This window comes from Mandrillus leucophaeus, unplaced genomic scaffold (assembly GCF_000951045.1).
Source record: "Mandrillus leucophaeus isolate KB7577 unplaced genomic scaffold, Mleu.le_1.0 Scaffold236, whole genome shotgun sequence".
Classification (NCBI taxonomy): domain Eukaryota; kingdom Metazoa; phylum Chordata; class Mammalia; order Primates; family Cercopithecidae; genus Mandrillus; species Mandrillus leucophaeus.
In genome coordinates, this window is record NW_012102432.1 from 1,656,064 (window position 1) to 1,678,245 (window position 22,182).

Sequence of the window (22,182 nt, forward strand, 5' to 3'; positions counted from 1 at the left end):
GAAGGAAGGAAGGAAGGAAGGAAGGAAGGAAGGAAGGAGGGAGGGAGAGAAGGAAAGAGGGAGGAAAGAAGGGAGGAAAGGAGTGAGTGAGGATGGGTGGGAGGGAGGAAGGAGAAAAGGAAAGAGGGAAGGAAGGAAAGAAGGGAGGAAGGGAGGAAGGATAGAAGGAAGGGAGGGAGGATGGGTGGGAGAAGAGGGAGGGAAGAAGGAAGGAAAGAAGGAAGGGAGGGAGAGAGGGATGGAGGGAGGGAGGGAGGGAGGTGGGGGAACAAAGGAAGAAAAAAAAGAAGAATAGTTAGACATGAGTTTGGTCAAGTACATCAGGCAAGAATATTCTTAGATCTTACCCAGTTAAGGACCCAGTGGCGGTTTTAGGCCAGTAATTTAAGAAAAACACAAAGAGCAAATTGGAAGGGAGAAAGGTGAAAAATAAGAGGCAAAGTCCACCCGTAGAAGAGAGAAGACATAAGCCTCAACCAAGGCAGCAGTTATGTGAATAGTGCATAGGGTTAACATTTAGAGGGTAAAATCAACAGGACTAGATGTCACTGGTGTTTACCTACAGCTTCATTCTCTGGAAGTCAACTATGGTTTCAAAGCCACAAGGTATTTTGTTTCTCAGCAGAACATCAACATCAAAACAAAAATCTGTAATGAGTAAAATTGCTCTATATTCATAGTAACAAATTAGAACACATTTAGAATTCAATAATAGCTTGATTATGCATGATATGAAAGCATCTTAGGCCGCAAGTCCAACTCCATGAAACCCCCTTCTAGGAGATCATGCAGTTACTTAGCAGAGGCTATCTTTATTTACTTATTTATTTTATTTTATTTTTTTGAGACAGGGTTTCTCTCTGTCGCCCAGGCTGGAGTGGAGTGGCATGATCATGTCTCACTGCAGTCTTGATCTCCTGGGTTCAAGCGATCCTCCTGCCTCAGCCCCCTGAGTAGCTGGGACCACAGGCACCCCAATGTCTGGCTACTTTTTGTAGTTTTTGTAAACACAAGATTTCTATTAAAAAAACCCCAGCTGCTCTTGAACTCTTGAGCTCAAGCAATCCTCCTGCCTCAGCCTCCCAAAGTGCTGGGACTACAGGTGTGAGTCACCATACCTGACTGAGGCTATCTCTAAGAGAAGGAAAGTAAAGCAGAAATTGATTAGCCCCTGCAGCAAATTGAGAGCCATCAAATGCTCCCAAGGCCATTTGAATGCAGTCTGTTCAGTTACCTACACCTCTGCGAAATGGTGAAAGAAATAAAAAAGACAAGTTTAAAAATCAAAATAGAGGATGGATGCATTTAACAGAGAAAAATAATAACTTTATTATTTCCACAGGTAGAATTAGATTATGTCAAAATGGAAAGATGGCATGTTTTTAAGTCTATGATTTTCTTCTAGTGAGGCAATGTCAGTGTATCCCAGGAAAATACCCAGTAATTCTACTGAACACTGTATATTTACACAGGTTCAATGTACATTTTATAGTATGTTACTCCAATTTACAACAATTTATATACTTATTATTTCTCACAACCTTCTCACATGTGTAGCCTACATTAATGCCCTCTTTTTATGTTATAGAAAAGACAAGTAATTACTGTGAATAACTTTCATTAGACTGTGGATCACGGCATACACCTCATTAAACTGTCCTATAATGGAGTGTGTGCTGACCATGTTTTGGATATCTGTTTCAAATTTATCTTGACAAATGGAGAAATATTCAATACCAACTAGTATTAAATACATTAGGGATGTGTATGAAATATCCATTCATACATGCACTTGTAATGTCCTAAATCAATTACAATTAAAATATATTATTGTTTTCAGTGATTAAGCAGTTATGCTAGACAGATTTGCTTTTTGGAGTTAGTGACAAATGTCAGTGAAATTGACATTTCAGTCAACTAATAAATTAATACACTGATAGTTAATGTACATTGCATCTAACTATTCTATAACCAAGACGATAAGCGGACCTCCTACTGTATCCAAAGGCTATTTTGAATTTCTATGTAAAAATTGAATTCAGTTGCATTGTGAGGGACACCATGTCATCATAGACTTTTGAGCATGTGGCTTTGATCTCACTGTACAACATTCATTACGTTGTATTTTCCACAGATAATCACTTCTGAACAAAATTTAATATTTGAGGGCTAGAAAAGCAATGACACATTATATCAGAAGGGGCCACTTAGAAATATTTTATTTATATTCTTATAGAAATGTTGCATTGTTTATATGAGGAGACATGATAAAAATAAGACTTACCACCATTATGTATCGAGGTCTGTACTGAATGGTTCCAAACAAACCCAATATGACAACTATTATGTGCAGAAAATTTCCAAGAATAGGAGCCCACTGGAAACCAAGGAAGTCAAAGATCTGCCTCTCTAATGCTGAGATCTACAACAACAACAACAACAACAAAAACAAAGTTCATTAGTACCTAATCCAAGCATCATCATATTATTTTAATCTTTATCTCGTGGCTGGAGGAATCTGCATATTCAACTTCAATCGCACTTTTTGTCACCATTATTATTAGAATTTTCATTCTTATTTCATGTACTGTTTTCTGCACCTCCTCAGAAACTATACTAAGATAGTTTTGAGCATTATAACTTCAAGTATAAATAGATTTTAAATCTATCTGGAGAGTTAGAGATACACTTCTTAAATCATTTTCTACAGTAGAAATTCTAGACAGATTTTTTAATGTTTTAAGTTCATTTTTATTTTTATATTAAAAATTACGTTTAATTATTAGGGGTACCTGATAGGTATATATATTTATAGGGTACATGTGATGTCTTAATATAGACATACATATGTAATAATCACACCAAGGTAATTAGAGTATCCATCACCTCAAACATTCCTCTTTTCTTTTTGTTAGGAACGTTCCAATTCCACTATTTTAATTGTTTTAAAATATGTGATAAATTATTGTTGACTACAATCACCCCGTTGTACTGTCAAATACTGGATATTATTCATTCTATCTACCTCTATTTTTGCATTTATTAACCATCCTCATTTTATCTTCTTCTCCCCTTCCCAGCCTCTGGTAACCATCATTCTACTCTCTATCTCCATGAGTCCAATTGTTTCAAATTTTTGCTCCCACAAATAAGTGAGAACATGTGAAGTTTGTCTTTCTGTGATTAGCTTATTTCATATCATTATTTTTAATAAAACGATTGGCTTAGTATAACATCATTGGATCAAAAAGAACTCCGGGCTTGCGACACTAGAACTAGTATAATTTTGGAAAACAAACAAAAAACAAAAACTCCTGCGTATCCCCGCTTTCCTGTGTGAAATATACATTAGCCAAATCTGTTCTCTTTCTTTTCCTTTCCTCAGATCGCCAATGCTGATAATGACTAACTACCTGTTCAAAACGGAGCTTACTCATTTACTTACTCTGGACTCAAGACTCTGATCTAAAGCTAGAGTTAAACCCTTTGAATCGCATTTTATTGAGATCATATACCGACAAGAAAATTCATCTTGGATTAGACAGCATCCTTTTAGAATACCAAATAGAAATTATGAGGTCATTACAATTTTAGACATGCCACAGTTTATTATAATTGTATTACATACATCTTGACATTTTAAAACAATTATAAAATGTGTCAATATATACACAACCATTTATGATGAAACAGATGCATTTCATATGGTCCATTGAATACCAAAAATGCCACTATCATGTTCTAACAGTATTTCTTGTATTCTACATTGAAAAATTTTACAATATCACCTGCTGTATTTGGTCATGAATCATTACACATTTCAGGCATTTTTCTAGTTTTGTATTGATAAAATAGTAATTCTAATAAAATGATCCAGTGATTAGCCATACTGATGACACTGGAAACTGTAGCTTTGAAAAGAAATTGGCACCCTAGGTATTTTTCTAGTTATGTGACAGCTGTATGCTTGAATAGCTTTAATTTTCTTGGACATAAAGAAATGTCCTCTATCCAGTAAGCTGAATTTACCTTGGTCAAGATTTGCCTTTAGCAAGCTGTGGAGGAAAAGAGAAGAGAGCGAATGCCTAAAGAAAACCACACCAGATCCACATTCATTTCACGGGTATTTCCTGATCATGGCGTGATATGATTCAGGATGCATTCAGGATTCATCTCCTGAATCCATAAATGTTCAGAAATGGTTAAAACGCAAAATATCAAAGTAAGGAAAGAAGCAGCAGTACAGTGTTTTTTACCTCCTGCTTGTCTCTGCTTGTGACTCTAATTAGACCCTAGGAACCTTTCTCTAAAAATTAGTTCCTGGGAACCTTTCTATGCAGCATTTTATTTATTGGCCCATCAGTGATACAAATATGTATTTTTTAAATGTCCAAACATAATTAAATACTAAAAAAAAAAAAAAAAAAAAAAAAAAAAAACCCTGAAGAGCAGCTGCAGCCATTCATTCTGAAAAACAATGCTATTTTAAAGCAGTTATACATGACAAAAACCTTTAAGGTGAACTTTCAAAGAGAAAAACTCATTTTCTTTTCTGTCAGTAGATGCATGGATAGCATTCTCTTTTATGATATTAAAGAAAACACAGGTAATGAAAGAGAAGCCAAATTAATGCCACTTATGAGAAAATATGCATTTTATATTCAAGGCATGCTCTCTATTTATTAATATTTATTCCCTGAGAACTTAAAAAAATGAATTGAGGTGGGAAGAAATAAGAGTACAAATAAAAAGACATGAAAAACAGAGAAGGGAGCATATCGAGAATATGGAGAAGGGCAGCTGTAACAACTACACAAACTGTGAAAACTAGATTTGATTATTACAATTTTGAAAAGTTAACCAACAACAACAAAGACTTCAAAAATAAACAAAATACCATTGTATTTTTTACCTAATTTTTCTATTTAACTCGCATTTTGGTTATTTAGCCATTTGGTTTACTGGCTAGTATTTTCTCTCTAAATGTCATAATCTCTAGAGACACAACTTTTTGCCCTTGACTGTGATGTTTATAATAATGACCCAGAGACCCCAAATAAGATGAAATTATATCCAAGTTGCTTTGTTAAGTTGGAAAATGGATGACTGTTCTTTAGAAGTATCTCTGTTAAAATGACTAATTTGTGGTGTTGGGGAGATGCTGGCCTCGGTTGGGGGGTGGGAAGGAGGGATCTTTTCCCCATTCTATAGTCAGTGACCTCAAGTTGGGAACTTGATGTCTGTCATGATGGGAATATTTGCAAAATGAAAATCAGAAAATGCTAAAAATTAGAATTAGTTTATATGTATGTTTCGAGAACCAATGTTAAACTTTTACCTGCACACCACTGAATATGGCACCTAGAAAACAGTCATTGTGATCCAGAAGAACAGTGGAAGGAAGTCACTAAATTGTAATGTAGCATAAATAGAAAGCAACCAGTCCAGATGACGGCAGAAGGGTAGAGGACTGAAAGTGGATATATGTAGAGATGCCCAAGTGAAGAGAATGAATGAGACTTTTACAGATCTTGAGTTTAAATAAAAGTAGAGAAATAAAGAAAATATAAAGGCAGTAAGATGCTCTAGAGAATGTGAAATCAACAGACCTAAAGAAAAACGCATCATTTGCCCATGTTTTGATCAGATAATTAGATTTTTTAATAGAGATGTTTGAGTTCCTTATATATTCTGAATTATTAACCCCTTGTCAGATGGGCAGTTTGCAATTTTTTTCTCCTATTCTGTGGGTTGTCCCTCCACTTTGTTGATTGTTTACTATGCTGTACAGAAGCTTTTTAACTCGATGTGATCCCATTTGTCAATTTTTGGTTTGGTTGCGTGCACTTGTGGGATATTACTAAAGAAATCTTTGCCCAGTCCAATGTCCTGGAGAGTTTTCCCAGTGTTTTCTTCTAGTAGTTTTATAGTTTGAGATCTTAGACTTAGGCCTTAAATCTATCTTGATTTAATTTTTGAATATGTCAAGAGATAGGAGTCTGGTTTCATTCTTCTGCATATGGATATTCAGTTTTCCCAAACCCATTTATTGAAAAGATTATCCTTTCCCCAATTTATGGTTTTAGCATCTTTGCCAAAAATGAGTTCACTTTAGATATATGAATTTATTTCTGGATTCTCTATGCTGTTCCATTAATCTATGTGTCTGTTTTTATGCCAGTGCCATGCTGTTTCAGTTACTATAGCTCTGTAGTATAATTTGAAGTAATGTGATTCCTCCAATTTTGTTATTTTTGTTAAGGACAGCTTTGGATATTCTGGGTCTTTTGTGACTACATATACATTTTAAGATTGTTTTTTCTATTTCTGGTAGAAAGCACATCAAATCTGTGGATTGCCTTGGGTAGTGTGGACATTTTAACAGTATTGATACTTTCAATCCATAAACATGGAATATCTTTCCATTTTTTGGTGTCCTCTTAAAATTTCTTTCATAAATGTTTTATAGTTTTTATTGCAAAGATCTTTCACTTTTTTGAGTTAATTTCTAGGCATTTAATTTTATTTGTAGTTATTATAAATGGGATTACTTTCTGGGTTTCTTTTTTAGATTGTTTGCTGTTGGCATATAGACATGCTACTGATTTTTGCATGTTGATTCCGTATCCTGCAACTTTACTAAATTTGCTCATCAGTTTTTATATTTTTGGTGGAGCCTATAGGTTTTCCCAAATATAAAATCATACATCTGCAAGCAAGGCTAATTTGACTTCTTCCCTCCCAATTTGATTCCTTTTATTTCTTTCTCTTATCTGATTGCTCCAGTTAGTACTTCTGGTACTATCCTGAATAACAGTAATGAAAGTGGGCATCCTTGTTGAGTTCCAGGTTTTAGAGGAAACACTTTCAGTTTCTCCCCATTCAGTATGATAGCTGTGGGTCTGTTGTATATGGCTTTTATTTGTTGAGGTAATTCCTTCTATACTTAGTTTTTTTAAAGGTTTTTTTTTTTTTTTAAATCATGAAGGGATGTTGAATTTTATCAAACACCTTTTCAGCATTAATTGAAATGATCATATGGTTTTTGAGTTACTTCTCAAAAGAAGACATATAAATGGCCAACAGGTATATAAAAAAGTGGTCAACATTACTGCTCATCAGAGAAATGCAAACGAAAACTACAATAAGATATGATCTGACCCCAGTTAAAATGGATTATATCCAAAAGACAGGCAATAGCAAATGCTGGCAAGGGTGTAGAGAAAAGGGAAACCCTGTATACTGTTGGTGGAAATGTAAATCATTAAAACCACTATGGAGAACGGTTTGAATTTATTTCTAGGTTCTCTATGCTATTCCATTAATCTATGTGTCTATTTTTATGCCAGTGCCATGCTGTTTCAGTTACTATAGCTCTGTAGTATAATTTGAAGTCAGGTAATGTGATTCCTCCAATTTTGTTATTTTTGTTAAAGTAAACTAAATAAAATAAACTCATAAAATTAAAAATAGTGCTACCATATGATCCCACAATCTCACTTATAGGTTTATAACCAAAAGAAAGGAAATCAGTATATCAAAGTGATCTCTGTACTTCCATGTATATTGCAGCACTATTCACAATAGCCAAGATTTGGAAGCAATGTCTGTTAATTAACAGTTAAAAGGATAAAGAAAATGTGGCACATATACACAATGGAGTACTATTTAACCATAAAAAGAATAAGATCCTGTCATTTGTGTCCTGTCATTTGCCAGAGTATGGATGGAACTAGAGGTCATTATGTTAAGTGAAATAAGCCAGGCGCAGACAAACAAACTTCACATGTTCTCACTTACTTGTGGATCTAAACATAAAAACAATTGAACTCATGAAGACAGATAGCGGAATGATAGCTATCAGAGGCTGAGAAGGGTAGTGGGGGTTGGAGGAAGTGGAGAGATTAATGAGTACAAAAAAAATATAGAAAGTATGAACAAGGTCTAGTATTTGATAATACAACAGTGTGACTCTATAAATAATTTAATAGTACATTTTAAAATAGCCAAAAAAGTATAATTAGATTTTTTTGTAACACCAAGAATGAATGCTTGAGATGACGGATACCCCATTTATCTTGATGTGATTATCACACATTTCAAGCCTTTATCATAAAATCATATGTGCCCCATAAGTATATACACCTACTATGTACTCACAAAATTAAAAATTAAAAGCTTAAAAAGAATGAACAAAATAAAATAAAAGTTGAAAATCTTAGATACTTAAAAAAAAATGCAATTATTTCTAAAAGAAAGCAAAGGTAGGTAAGAATCTGTATACTATAAAGAATAGGATGAAAATAAATATCTTTTATTAAAAAGTTACAAAGTAAAGGCAATCAGGATCTTAATAAAAAGGAAGAAAAGAAGGCAGGAAAGAAAGAAGGAGGGGAGGAGGGAAGTAAGAAGGAAAAGAAACCAAATCAGATACATAGGAAAGCATGGTTCAAAAATATCAAAAAATTAAAATGGGGCATGATTTTAACGTAAATCTGAAGAAACCATGGAAATAGCCTTGTTGAGTGGCACAACACAGGAAACATTGAAGCTGCAATTGAGGAATGAAACCCTAGATCACGCTAGGTGCTGCATGAAAAATAATCCACAGTCATTATAACTGTTGTATTAGATTACACCTTTAAGAATCAAATTGTAAAAAACTTGAACGTCTTCAGTATGGTTACTGAACAAAATATTAGTGTTATTTGACCATATAAAGTATATCTAAGAGAGGTTGGGATAGTCTGAATGCTATGTGTCTATATTTTGTATGTCATGGCAAGGAGGAAAAGGCATGTTTTAAAATTCTTCCTGCAGGGTCAGGTGTTTTCTTATGAGGCTCTGAGGTGAAAATAACATTTCCTGCAAGTCTATGAATCATTAGCCATGCCCCACATTAACCATCTATACTCCCAGTAATGCAAGAAATGTCCCTGCTTGCATATTTCATGCTCAAGCAATGGATATACAGACAAATAGGAGTGCCTTTAAAATACAATGTTTCTTATTGATACATTGATATGTTTTGACTTTGTGTCCATACGCAAATCTAATCTTGTAGCTCCCATATTCCCACGTTGTCGGAGGAACCCAGTGGGAGATGATTGAATCATGGGGACAGGTCTTTCCTGTGCTTTTCTCATGATAGTGAATAAGTCTCACGAGATCTGATGGTTTTAAAAAGGGGAGGTTCCCTACACAAACTCTCTTCTCTTGTCTGCCACCAAATGAAATGTGCCATTCACCTTCTGCCATGATTGTGAGGCCTCCCCAGCCATGTGGAACTAGAAATCCAATAAACCTTTTACCTTTGTAAATTGCCCAGTCTCAGGTATGTCTTTATCAGCAGTGTGAAAACAGACTAATACAGTAAATTACTACCAGTAGAGTGAGGCGTTGCTGAAAATATACACCAAAATGTGGAAGTGACTTTAAAACTAGGCAAGAGGCAGAGGTTGGAACAGTTTAGAGTGCTCAAAAGAAGACAGAAAGATGTGGGAAAGTTTGGAACTTCCTAGAGACTTGTTGAATGGCTTTGACAAAAATACTGATAGTGATATGAACAACAAGGTCCAGGCTAAGGTGGTCTCAGAAGGAGATGTGGAACTTGTTGGGAACTGGAACAAAGGTGACTCTTGTTATGTTTAAGCAAAGAGACTGGCAGCATTTTGTCCCTTTGAACTTGAGAGAGAAGATTTAGGCTATCTGGTGGAAGAAATTTTGAAGCAGCAAAGCATTCAAGAGGTGACTTGGGTGCTGTTAAAGCCATTCAGTTTTGAAAGGCAAATAGAGCATAGAAGTTTGGAAAATCTGCAGCCTGACAAGGTGAGAGAAAAGAAAATCCCATTTTCTGTGGTGAAATTCAAACTAGCTACATAAATTTGCATAAGTAACGAAGGGGCCAATGTTAATCCTCAAGACAATGGGGAAAATGTCTCCGGGGCATGTCAGAGGTCTTCATGGCAGCCCTCCAATCACAGGCCCAGAGGCCTAACAGGAAAAAGTGGTTTCATGGGCTGGTCCAGGGTTCCTATGCTGTGTGCAGTCTAGGCATTTGGTGCCCTATGTCCTAGATGTTCCAGCTGTGGTGAAAGGAGCTAACATATAGCCCGAGACAAGACTTTACAGGGTGCAAAACCCAAGACTTGACAGCTTCCATGTGGTGTTGAGCCTGTGGGTGCACAAAAGTCTAAGAATTCGGGTTTGGGAACCTCTGTCTGGATTTCAGAAGATTTATAGAAATGCCTGAATGCCCAACAGAAATTTGCTGCAGGAGCGGGGCCCTCATGGAGATCCTCTGCTAGGGCAGTGTGGAAGGGAAATGTGGGGTTGGAGCTCTCATGAAGAGTCCCCACTGGGTTGCCACCTAATGGAGTTGTGAGAAGACGGTCACCACCCTCCAGACCCCAGAATGGTAGATCCACCGACAGCTTTCACTGTGTGCCTGGAAAAGTTGCAGACACTCAACAGCAGTCCATGAAAGCAGCTGGGAGGGAGGATGTACCCTGCGAAGCCACAGAGGTAGAGCTGTCCAAGACTATGGCAACCAACCTCATGACTGCCTATCATGGTGAAACCCCTTGTCTACTAAAAATACAAAAATTAGCCAGGCATGGCGACTCATTCCTGTAGTCCCAGCTACTTGGGAGGCTGAGGCAGGAGAATCACTTAAACCTGGGAGGCAGAGGTTGCAGTGAGTCGAGATTGCAACACTGCACTCCAGTCTGGGCAGTAGAGTGAGGCTGTCTGAAAAAAAAAAATAAAGCCTGCTTCAATAACCCAAGACTTATTTGAAATGGCCTAGGAAATATCAATTTAGCTAACAAGAATGATATTTAGAGCTTTTAAATTGCACTTTAAGGAAAGAGTTGATTCTTCATGTTTATGAAATATTTATCACATGAATTCCTAGGCTAGAGATTACACACAAGAGAGTAGCAGTCACACAATATGCTTTAATTTATTTTGTGAAACTATGGTTTGATCAAATGCTTTCATATGATTCTGCCAATATGTGTGACCCTGTTTTAATCTTTTTCATTATGTCTACCTTTAGTAAACAGGGGAGAAAATCCAAGTGGAATGAGAGTAAAGGGCAGCTCACTTTGAGTGGCCTGAATGGTCATTAGTGCTTATGTAGGTAGGAGAGGTGGAACTGCACATGCTCAGAGAAAGAGTACTCTCCTTAATGTCAAGTGTGATTGTCTAGGATGTTCCTTGAACTAGCTCTTCTAAGTGAAAGAATTGTCTCCAGAACATTTGAAAAGGCTACTTGAATTCTGTTTATATACTTTTTAGGCCCTATATCTCAAGAAGTGAAATGGGGATTTCCTATCCTTAAAATTCAATAATAAAGATGTAAACTACTTTGCCAGGTAAACAATATGGGATCTCAGAAAACAGTTACATGTTATGTGGCAAGTCTATTTTATTTTAGGAGATAAAGAACTGTGGATCACACCTGAAGGAAAGTTTTCTATTAAAAGAGGAATGAATATTACATTGCAAATAGACAGATTTATGGAAGCTGATGAACTGAAAAAGTGCATGTGAAGGACATCTATGTATCACACATTCACTTAGGAAAGTCTTTTGTTTTCCTTGTGCACTGATTCAGCATATCAACTGGCAGAGTGAAAACGATTTCTCAAATTTTTCGATATGTCAGAAAGAGGCCAATACATTAAAGAAATGTTCTAAAGCCTACAAAGTAGTAATACTATGGATACGACAATATTTGTCACTTTAATTTTTTATATTTATTAATCTAATCTGACACTATCCCTACTGGATATAGGAAGATATTCAGAATGATCAACTAATTAACCTCAGAGCTGGGACCTAGTCTCTTTATGCTCTGACAATACCACTCTGAAATCATGTAATCAAAATGCACACTGTTTAATGAGGTTAAATTCAGAAATAAGCTTTATAATAAAATGTAGGAAAAAATATAGGACACATGATGCTGTGTTTTACGATTTAGCCCTCTTTCTTCTCCACCCCACCCATATCTAGGTGGGGCAATTTCTTCCTCAAGCGTTTATAAGAGGCAATTTGCACTTTTCAGAAACTTTTTGGCTGTGCTATCTTAGTCAACCTTCAATTTATCAAAAGTAGGTAAGAGTAATCTTCAATTTGATATACACATCAAAAACATAGATGACATTCAATAAGTAGAAAGAGTAGTGTATTTATTTCCTGTTGCTATTTCAGTACTCCAACAAATTACCAAAATTTATATTACTTTACTGTGTTACTTTATAATCTTTTTACTTTATAATATTACATTACTTTATTATCTTTTGTAGTCCAGAATCTGAAACAGGTCTCAATGGGCTAAAATCAAGGAATCAGAAGGGCTGCATTCCTTCTGGAGTCCATAGGGGAGACTTCCTTTTTTAACTTTTCCAGCTTCTAGAAGCTCCCCACATCCCTTGGCGGGTGGCCCTCTTCCACCATCTTCAAAGCCAGTCACAGTAGGCTGAGTCCTCATGCTACCATTATTCTGTTCCTTCTCACCTGTCTCCTTCTTCCACCTATAAAGATCTTTATAATTACATTGAGCCCTTCTGTATAATTTAGGAAAACTTTTAATTTCAAGAACAGCTAAATACTTAATTCCATCTGTGACATGCATTCTCCTTTGCCATGTAAAGTAAAATATCAACACATTTCAGTGATTGGGACATGGACATCTTTGGGACCAATATTCTGCCTACCACGCCATTTCTTCTTGCTCTGTCAATTCGGAGTTCCCTCGTTAATAGTACCCTGTCTGCTAGTGGGCATGTATGCACGTCTCAGCCCGGCCCTGACCAGTCTAAGAAGAATCTTGAGTCTCTCTTTTTCTTCTGCCAACCCCAGAAAACCACATCTGAGCTAATGTTACTGTCTGTTCCACTTCTTCTAGGACCAACCCCATTACTGAGGTGATCAGGACTTCTCCCACACCATCCTGAATCCACTGGAAGGTTTCGTTCCAGAAAAATTCATTGAAGCAGCATTATAATTTGAAATTTGTAATATAGGTATAAGAATTTTGATGTAAAGAAATGTAATCTTAACTGTACAAAAGTACATATACAGCTATATCCACAAGGCATAATAGAAAGGAAAAGATAAAGATTTCCAGTATATACCCTAGAGTGTATATATATCCTATATACTACTAATACCCCATTTGAGATTAAAATATTATGAATAAGTTCCTTTCCTTGCCTAGATAAATAACTTTCATGTCTATAATAAGAAAATTCATTTGAGCTATGTATAGTGATAATTAATGATCAACAGTAACATTCAGCACTTATGCAGCGATTTTTATTTTCAAACAGCTGTACTGGCATTCATCAAATTCAAGATACTCTGACTCTTTAAAGATGAATCAACTGAAAAAAAAGTTGGAGCTGGTGTCTCTGGAGTCCAGAGTATGGTATGTTTTGTGGTGGCAGGGATTATGAAAACTGCATGATAACAGATGACTAGATGAAGAGAAAGGTTTTACGTATACGATTAATGTAATGTGGAAAGATTGTGATGCAAGCGCAAAACATTTTAAAAAATACTTCTGCTCCAACCATTAGAATATAATTCATTATTTCCCTTTAGATTCAGTTTTATAAACATGAAGCCTTTAATGAATTTTTTTCTTTCTTTTGTTCACTCATTAATTTATTCAACAACCACAATTTAACAATTATTAGGTAAGCACTAGCAGTACAAAGGTGAATGGCAGAATTCTTGATTGGAGGAGCTAGTTCTTACTCTGGTGGAGAAGATAGGCATAGAGTAAATCATTATAATAAAATATTATATATCCTATAGTAAATGGGTGTCCAAAGAGCCAAAGGAACACAGAATAAAGGTGTTTAACCTCTGCCTGACAAGACAAGCATATTCAAGACACCTTTACAAAGAGGCTGCTGTTGAACACTATTCTCAAGGCATGGTCAAAGGTATTCCAGAAGAAAAGGGTGGGGGCAGAACAATTAAAGCTAAAGGTAGAACAAAGCATTTCCATAAGATGTGCAATGTCTCATGTGCCTCTGAAATAAACACCTTAAAAACAGAGATAGCCTCCGCCTTAAAAGGATGATGGATTGACTTGGGATTTTTTGACTCTACAGTGGTGCAAAAGCAACAAGCATTCACAGGAAGTGTACTTTGAGTACCTATACAACCATTGTTTTTCATTTATAGTATAGATATTCAATACATTACAGGATATTCAATACTTTATTATAAAATAAACTTTGTGTTAGGTTATTTCGCCCAATTGTAGGATAATTTAAGTGTCTAATGTGAGCACATTTAAGGGAGGCTAGGATAAGTTATACCACTCAGTAGGTTCGGTTTGGTGTATTAAATGCATTTTTGACTTTCAATATAATCAATTTACAATGGGTTTATCAGGACATAACCCCAACACAAGTGAAGTAGTATCTATATTCAATTTTAGTTTCACTAACTTTAAATCCACTTTCAAGTCTTTTTCTTAATTGCACAAGTTGTAGAGGCAACATTATGTGGTGGTAGATATTCAGACTCTTGGTCCACACCATTTGGTTTCAAATCCTGGCTCTGCCATTTGTACTGACATGTGATCCTGAGCAACATCCTTAAACTCTGTGCCTTGGTTCCTCCTCTGTATAATCAGGAAAATAATAGCAGCTTTAGTTGTTCTTTTGGTAATGAAATGAGTTAATATGTATAAGGCATTTAAATCTATGCCTGGTGCTCTCCCTCACACACACACACACGTATGCCTATGTATACATATATACATACACATATGTTGGCACATACATACATATGGACATATTTGGTCTTATACAATGATACAAAAATGATGTTTATAATGGAATTGATTAGAAATTAAAAGTCTGATATTATAGGATAATAAAAGTACATGTTGATATATCAAAAAATTTACATGCCCATAAAATAATGTATATCCAAGATGTATTGAAATAAAAATCTGATCACAATACTTTATGTATTGTGAATACATACACAATACCTTATGTATGAAAAAATCATGTGTATGTATAATGGGATTCTACTTAATAACTTCAAATTTATATTTATTCATTGAATCAACAAATATTTTCGATCTTTCCAAGTGTATGAAATACTTGTGTAGCTATGCATATAAATCATGTATGTGTACAGTTGCGTGTATGGAAACATACAATATTAAATCCACATATCTAAGTTACCTCTGAATGGTGAAATATTGTTTGTTTAAAAATTATTGCTATTCTAAATTTTCTAAATATTTTAGCCAACAGACACAAATTATCCGTGTTAAAAAGAGATTTCCTCCGTGTGTGTGTGTTTGTGTGTCCACCCACAATAGGAAATACATTTTACGTCTTCTACCACATCATACTGAAACAAAACATCAAAAAGCAATGATTAACTATATTATGTGTGCCATAACCTGGTTTTTCTGTTCTATTTTATTATATTTGATTATATAATGCTAACCCAGGCCTACTAAATTGATTTTCCAACCTAAAAATGGGCAGGTCATGAATTGTAATTTGTATAACTCCAGTGTAGAACACATATGGTGGAAGGTGCCTCACAAGGGGAAAGGAGAAGTAAGGTGTACATGGTTAAAGACTTTGAAATTTACCTTGCAGGTACTGGGAAACCATTAAAGGATATATTTCTTGCACAAAGAAGTTTCATAAGCAGCATTATTCTTTAAAAATACCTATGTCAGGTTTGGAGCTGTTTTGATCTTGCTCTGTAATGAGAGTGGGGAAGTAGTGGGGGTGAGGGTGGGACTCTGGCTGAGGGTAGGGAGCAAGACAGAAGCTATTGCAATGAGCAGGTGATGTGGATGTGAACTCAAACTGTGGCCAAAAGGATTTAGAAGAGGGACTTTGTGTTAATATTTTAAAAATTAGTATCTAAAGGACAATTATTTGTGTGAAGTGAAGAGCAAAGTAGGTCAATTTTGCTTAAGTCTTCACACTGACCAAGAAAACTTGCCGGATGGATATTCTTACAATTATTGAAAGCAGGGAAGAAAATCACTGTTTTGAAGCTAATGTGTTTGAATCCCTGTGGAAGGTCTTACACAGCATCAGGTTACAGAGTCCAATTGTGGGATTTCTCTGTCTTTTGATTTAAGGCAAATTAAAACCTAGCATGTATGGTTCGCCTGATGGTTGTGCACTTAAGTGCCTCAAAGCAAGGAGTTTTGAAATTCCCTGCACAGCTCGATACTAGGTTTGGAAGCTCTCTCCTCCCCATCTGTCAATGTGTGCATGGAGAAGTCAACTGTTTTCTTAATGTACATTAAACCGAATGTAATTAGAATATTTCTTACAATAGCTGTGGATTGGGTACACAACATCCTGTAAAGAAACCTAAAACCTGCTAAAAATAACTTTTGGGTTATTCACTGTGAGAGATTATTTTAATCACTGCTTCTCTCATATCAACCCAGTTAGCTTAACTAAATATAAAGAGTTTCAAGCTATGGTGCTTAACTCTGGGAAATGAGGTTCTCATAATTAAGTAAACTTTTGAAATATTTCCTTTGGTGGTACACATTTAAAAAATAATCTTACATTTTACTAACAGGTTCTTGCCAAGGGAAGGTTTTTATACTTGTTTTCAAGCAGCACCAAGAAACTGATATAGATACAAAATAAATCATGCCATAAACATTTAAAGAATGAATACTCTCATTCCTTCTCTTATACTAACTCAACAATGTTCTAGGTAAGAATGTTACAAAAGGGAATAATCTGTCAACATTGCTCAAGGATATTCCTCGATCTTAAAGAGTGTGATTTCATCATTTGATTCAGATTCTAAGTATCCTTCCTCTGCCAAAAATTGTCCCAAAACCTAACTCCTCTTTCTTTTAACTCCCATGCAGAAGACGACCTTAAAAATGCAGTTATAGGCCACAAATAGCTCAAGCCAGGAATAAGGAAGCTATTTTAGCAAAAGCCCAACGTGTCAATTTGTTACAGAACAGTGATTGGAGATTGAATTTCAACCCTCCAGTGGAGCCATAATGAACCTGAGAACACTAAAGTTGAACCCCTAGGATGGGTGACCCATACAGTCCTACAAACAAGCTGGCACTAGCACAACTACCTGGCATTTAAGACTCCCACAGTGGTTTTATGTAAATGGCAACCCAGCATGAGACAACAGAAGACAGGGTTATGGGCCAAAAGTTTCTTTAAGAACCTTTCCTCATTTTTATTTGTGATAGAGACCACCTGCAAGAAGTTCTTTTTAAAAGTCTCTTTAAAGTACACATTTTCAGCAAAAATGTTTCCTCTTTTAGAAAATAATATGTAGAAAAAACCCCTTGTACATGTGAAAGTACTTATACTATGGATAAGTGATTCTCATCTGAAAATCAGAATGTACAAGAAATGCTTAAGTAATACACAGCTGATGGTGTTAAAGTAGGTTAACACCATCAACTATTTACCTTTCTTTTTGCCTTTTATTCTGCTACCCTAAATTCATTATGTAGCAGCTTCTTGAGTACCCTATTTCTGTTCATATCCTGGGAAAGGTAAACCACTGACAGTTGCAGTAAACCACTGACAATAGAATTGTCGTAGGTTGTAGAACTAATGAAAACGTTAGACACAGATAGAACTATTTCTGTTGTAACCTTGCATTTTATTTTTTTCTTCTTCACATTTATCATTAATGAAAAGCTGTGACCTAACCTGGTGAAATGGTCTTCATCAACTTTATGCGGGTGTTTTTACTCTTCAACATCTCAAGGGACAAACTCTTTTAAACAACTCTCAAGGGACACTCATTTCTTTTCATCATGCTCTCATACTCTGTGGACATTGCAATGTTTCTTGAAGGACCAGTAAAGTTTGATTAGCCTCTTAATTTTCAAGGTTTTTAAAGAATCTAAGTGCATAAAGAGGCTAAATAAAGCAGAAGCTATCAAATGCTCTGTCTCCTGGCTTCTCTGCTAGTGAAGGGGATCTAAGTGTTAAGTCCTTGACCTCTGATGCAGGTGGTCATATGGAGATACATTGTCAACACCCCGAGCTTTCATCTCAGCCTCACCCCCATTCTTGCTTCCAGTAAGAATCCATATTTATAAGTTTCTTTATAGGAATAATGCTTTTTCTGATGATTTTATAGGCAATAAGTATAATTAATTACTGTTCCATACTTTAGCTGAAAGTGTTGTTAACATTACAGAAACACATATTTACATTGTTGTGACCTATGTTTCAACAAGGCCCATATTTCAAAGTAAAATAAAGACTCATGTTTTTTATAAATCTATTTCCATTTCTGATAAAGTTAGGGGAAGAAGTGTTAGTATTTGCCCATCATTACTTTGTGGTTGGCATTACATATAGCATCTCATTGACCCTAAATTAGAAACCCTATGAAGTGAGTATTTTTGCCCTAATTTTACAGAGATTTAAAGAAACACCTACCACAATGAAGAAACACAACTAGTGATTATTGGAACCAGCGTGAGGACCTCCTTCAGATTTTTACACCACAGTATGGCCTGTCCCTGAAGGTTTAGAGTAATTCCTACATTGCTGAAATATTTTATTAAACACATGTGGAGTTTATAAAGTGGTATATGGACATCTTTTTATTTGTGCCTCACTCATGGATTTTTAAATCTGCAGAAATAAACACAACAAAACACAGAGAAGACTTCTACCTGCAGGAAGATGTAGTAGACATGCTTTTCTATAATCCTCTTGCTAAGTACACCCAAAAACTTTAACCATCATGTATACAAGCATAAAATAATTCTAAAAAGTAGAGAGAAGAAGGCATAACATCTAGCAACCTGAGGTGATGATTTCCCTGGGTTTTCTTTTTGCTGCATATACCTCACATTTAGAAGAGGTAAAATTGGTAACTCAGAAATGTCAAGAGTGCAAACAAAAAAGCCCCTCGCCTCCAAATCCTTCTCTCTTTAGCCAAAAGAGCAGGAAAAGGGCAGCCTAGCAAGAGAGAAAATTTTTAGACAATAACCATTATACTCTAGTCAAACACCACATACAAACTGGCTTGGAACAAATGGGAGATTAGAGATCTTCAACAAAAAATTTTTATCACAGAAATTTATCTATTTACCATAGATAAAATATTTATCATATAAAGAGGAGTCAAAAATTGTAGAACTTGAAAATATGGTAAAGGAAATTAAAAGCTCAGTAGATAGGATCTACAACAGAAAGGATAGGACAGAGAAAAGATTCAGTGATGGCTCACGCCAGTAATCCCAGCACTTTGGGAGGCTGAGGAGGGTGGATTACCTGAGGTCAGGAGTTCAGGGCCAGTCTGGCCAACATGGTGAAACCCCATCTCTAGTAAAAAATATAAAAATTAGCCAGGCGTGGTGGTGAGCACCTGTAATCTCAGCTACTTGGGAGGCTGAGACAGGAGAACTACTTGAACCCAGGAGGCGGAGGTTGTAGTGAACTGAGATGATGCCATTGCACTCCAACCTGTGTGACAAGAGAGAAACTTCATCTCAAAAAAAAAAAAAAAAAAGATTCAGTGAACTGGAAGATGAAATAATAAAAATTATACAGTATGAATAACATACAGAAAATAGGCTGAAGAAAATGAACAAAGACTGAAAGTCCTGTGGATTATAACAAAATATCTGACATTTAAGTCACTGGAATACCGGAAAGAGAGGAGAGAGGGTAAGGTTAAAAAATACTTGAGGAAATAATGGCTGAAAACTCCCCAAATTTAGCAAGATAAATAAACCTACAGATGCAAGAAGATGAGTAAACCTTGACAAGAATAAACCCAAATAAATTCATGGCAAGATATATCATAATTAAACTTCAGAAATTTAAACACAGATACATTTATATTGATAGCAGTCAAAGACAATAGCTTACTTGCAGAAGAAACAATATGAATGACAAAATATTTATCATAGAAATTATGAAAGTCAGAATGAAAAGCAAAATATTTCTCAAATCCTGGCTAAAAACATAAAGTTGTTTACCAAGTATCCTATATTCTGTGAAAATAACCTTCAGGAATGAGTAGAAATCAGGACAGTCTCAGATAAAGAAAAACTTGTTCTTGACCAAATTTGTTGCCAGCAGACTTACCCTGAAGAAAAGGCTGAAGAGAGTTCTCAAAATAGAAAGAAAATGATCAAATAAGAAATCTTGACCCAACAGAATAGCAGAAAGAATTATAGATATGGGTAAATATAGTAGGTTTTCTTTCTCCTCTTGAGCTTTCTAAATTATACGTTATGGTGGAAGCAAAATTGATAATACCATCTGTTGTGGTTCCAAATATAGGTGGAGAAAATATTTAAGACAATTATATTATAAAAATGGGGAAGTAAAGAGATGTAAAGAAAAGTAAGGTACCTATACTACCCCTGAAATTGTAAAACAATAACACTGATAGGCTCTTATATGTATGCCACCATGAGAGAAACCACTAAAAAAGCTATGCATGGCGATATCCTCAAAATCACTATAGATAAATTAAAACAGCATTCTAAAAAATGTCCAAGTAACCTAAAGGAAGGCAGGGAAAGAAAGGAGAGAAATTTTACAAATGAGAAAAAACAGAAGTTGAAAACTAAAATGTTAGACCTTCGTCTTAATATGTTGAGAATCACATTAAATATAAATGGCCAAAATAAATCAATAAAACATAACTGTCAGAGTAGTTTAAAAACACTTCTGTATGTTATCTACAAAAATCTCACTTCAAATACATGATAGAGGCAGGTTAAAATTCAAAGGCTAAAAATGAAAGTATTATGGAAACCTTAATCAAAGGACAGCAAAAGTGGCTATATTAATATAAGAGAAAGTATAATATAGCACAAAAATTACCAATATAATCAAACAACTAGATCCCATTGCTTCTGCTACCCAGAAGCAGCAGAAAACATATTCTTTTCACTATTTATAAAATATATCAGATAGACCATATTTGGAGGCATAATCGAATTTCAACAAGTTAAAAAGAATTGTAACTGGCAGTTTGTTCTTTGACCAAAATGGACTCAAACTAGAAATTAATAGCAGAAAGACAAGAAACCCTCTCAAACTTTGAAACTAAACCACACACATCTAATTAAACTATCTTCAAATAAAAAGTCTCTATAGGAAGAAAAATACCTGGAACTGAATGAAAGCAAAAATACAACATGCCAATATTTGTGGGACATGGCTTAAAAATGTTGAGAGGAAAATTTAAAGGATAAAATAAATACATACGTTAGAAAAAGAAAAAGTTCAAATCAGTAATCTAGGCTCCCACCTGAAAAACCTAGAAAAAGAACAAAATAAATCCAAGTATGCAGGAGAAAGGAAATGGTAGAGATAAGGATAAATCAATGAATTTGAAAACAGAAAAACAATAGAGAAAATCAATCAAAAGGACACCACCAGTAATATGTTTGTTGAGACTTGTCTTATGAATCATAATGTTAGCAATTTTCATAATTGCTCTATATGTGACTTTTAAAATGTGCATTTTTGCCCATGGATGGGTAGACCCAATATTGTGAAAATGGCCATACTGCCAAAAGAAATCTACAAATTCAATGTAATTCCCATCAAAATACCACCATCATTCTTCACAGAACTAAAAAAAAAAAAAAATCCTAAATTCATATGAAACCAAAAAAGAGCCCTCACAGACAAAGCAAGACTAACCAAAAAGAACAAATCTGGAGGCATCACATTACCTGATTTCAAGCTACACTAGAAGGCCATAGTTACTGAAACATCATGGTAGTGATATAAAAATAGGTACATAGACCAATGGAACAGAATAGAGAACTCAGAAACAAACTCAAATACTTAAAGCAAAATGACCTTTGACAAAGCAAGCAATAGCATGAAGTGGGGAAAGGACACCCTATTCAACAAATGGTGCTGGGATGACTGGCAAGCCACATGGAAAGGAACGAGACTAGATCCTCATCTCTCACCTTATACAAAAATCAACTCAAGATGGATCAAGGACTTAAATCTAAGACTCAAAACTATAAAAATTCTTGAAGATAGCATTGGAAAAACCCTTCTAGACACTGACTTAGGCAAGGATTTCATGACCAATAACTCAAAAGCAAATTCAATAAAAACAAAGAAAAACAGCTGGGATTTAATTAAACTAAAGAGTTTTTGCACAGCA

General features: G+C 35.3%; 1 protein-coding gene across 2 annotated transcripts in view; it reads right to left on the bottom strand.

Moving 5' to 3' along the window:
- Nucleotides 1-22,182, bottom strand: part of NKAIN3 (Na+/K+ transporting ATPase interacting 3) — a 750,305-nt gene that overhangs the window by 435,149 nt on the left and 292,974 nt on the right. For both annotated transcript variants that reach the window (XR_001006311.1, XM_011982159.1), the window contains exon 2: nt 2,285-2,422. Coding sequence is in view for 1 of the 2 variants with exons in the window: in XM_011982159.1 (XP_011837549.1) it covers nt 2,285-2,422 (138 nt within the window). In the remaining variant the exon portion in view is untranslated. The remainder of the gene's footprint in view (nt 1-2,284; nt 2,423-22,182) is intronic.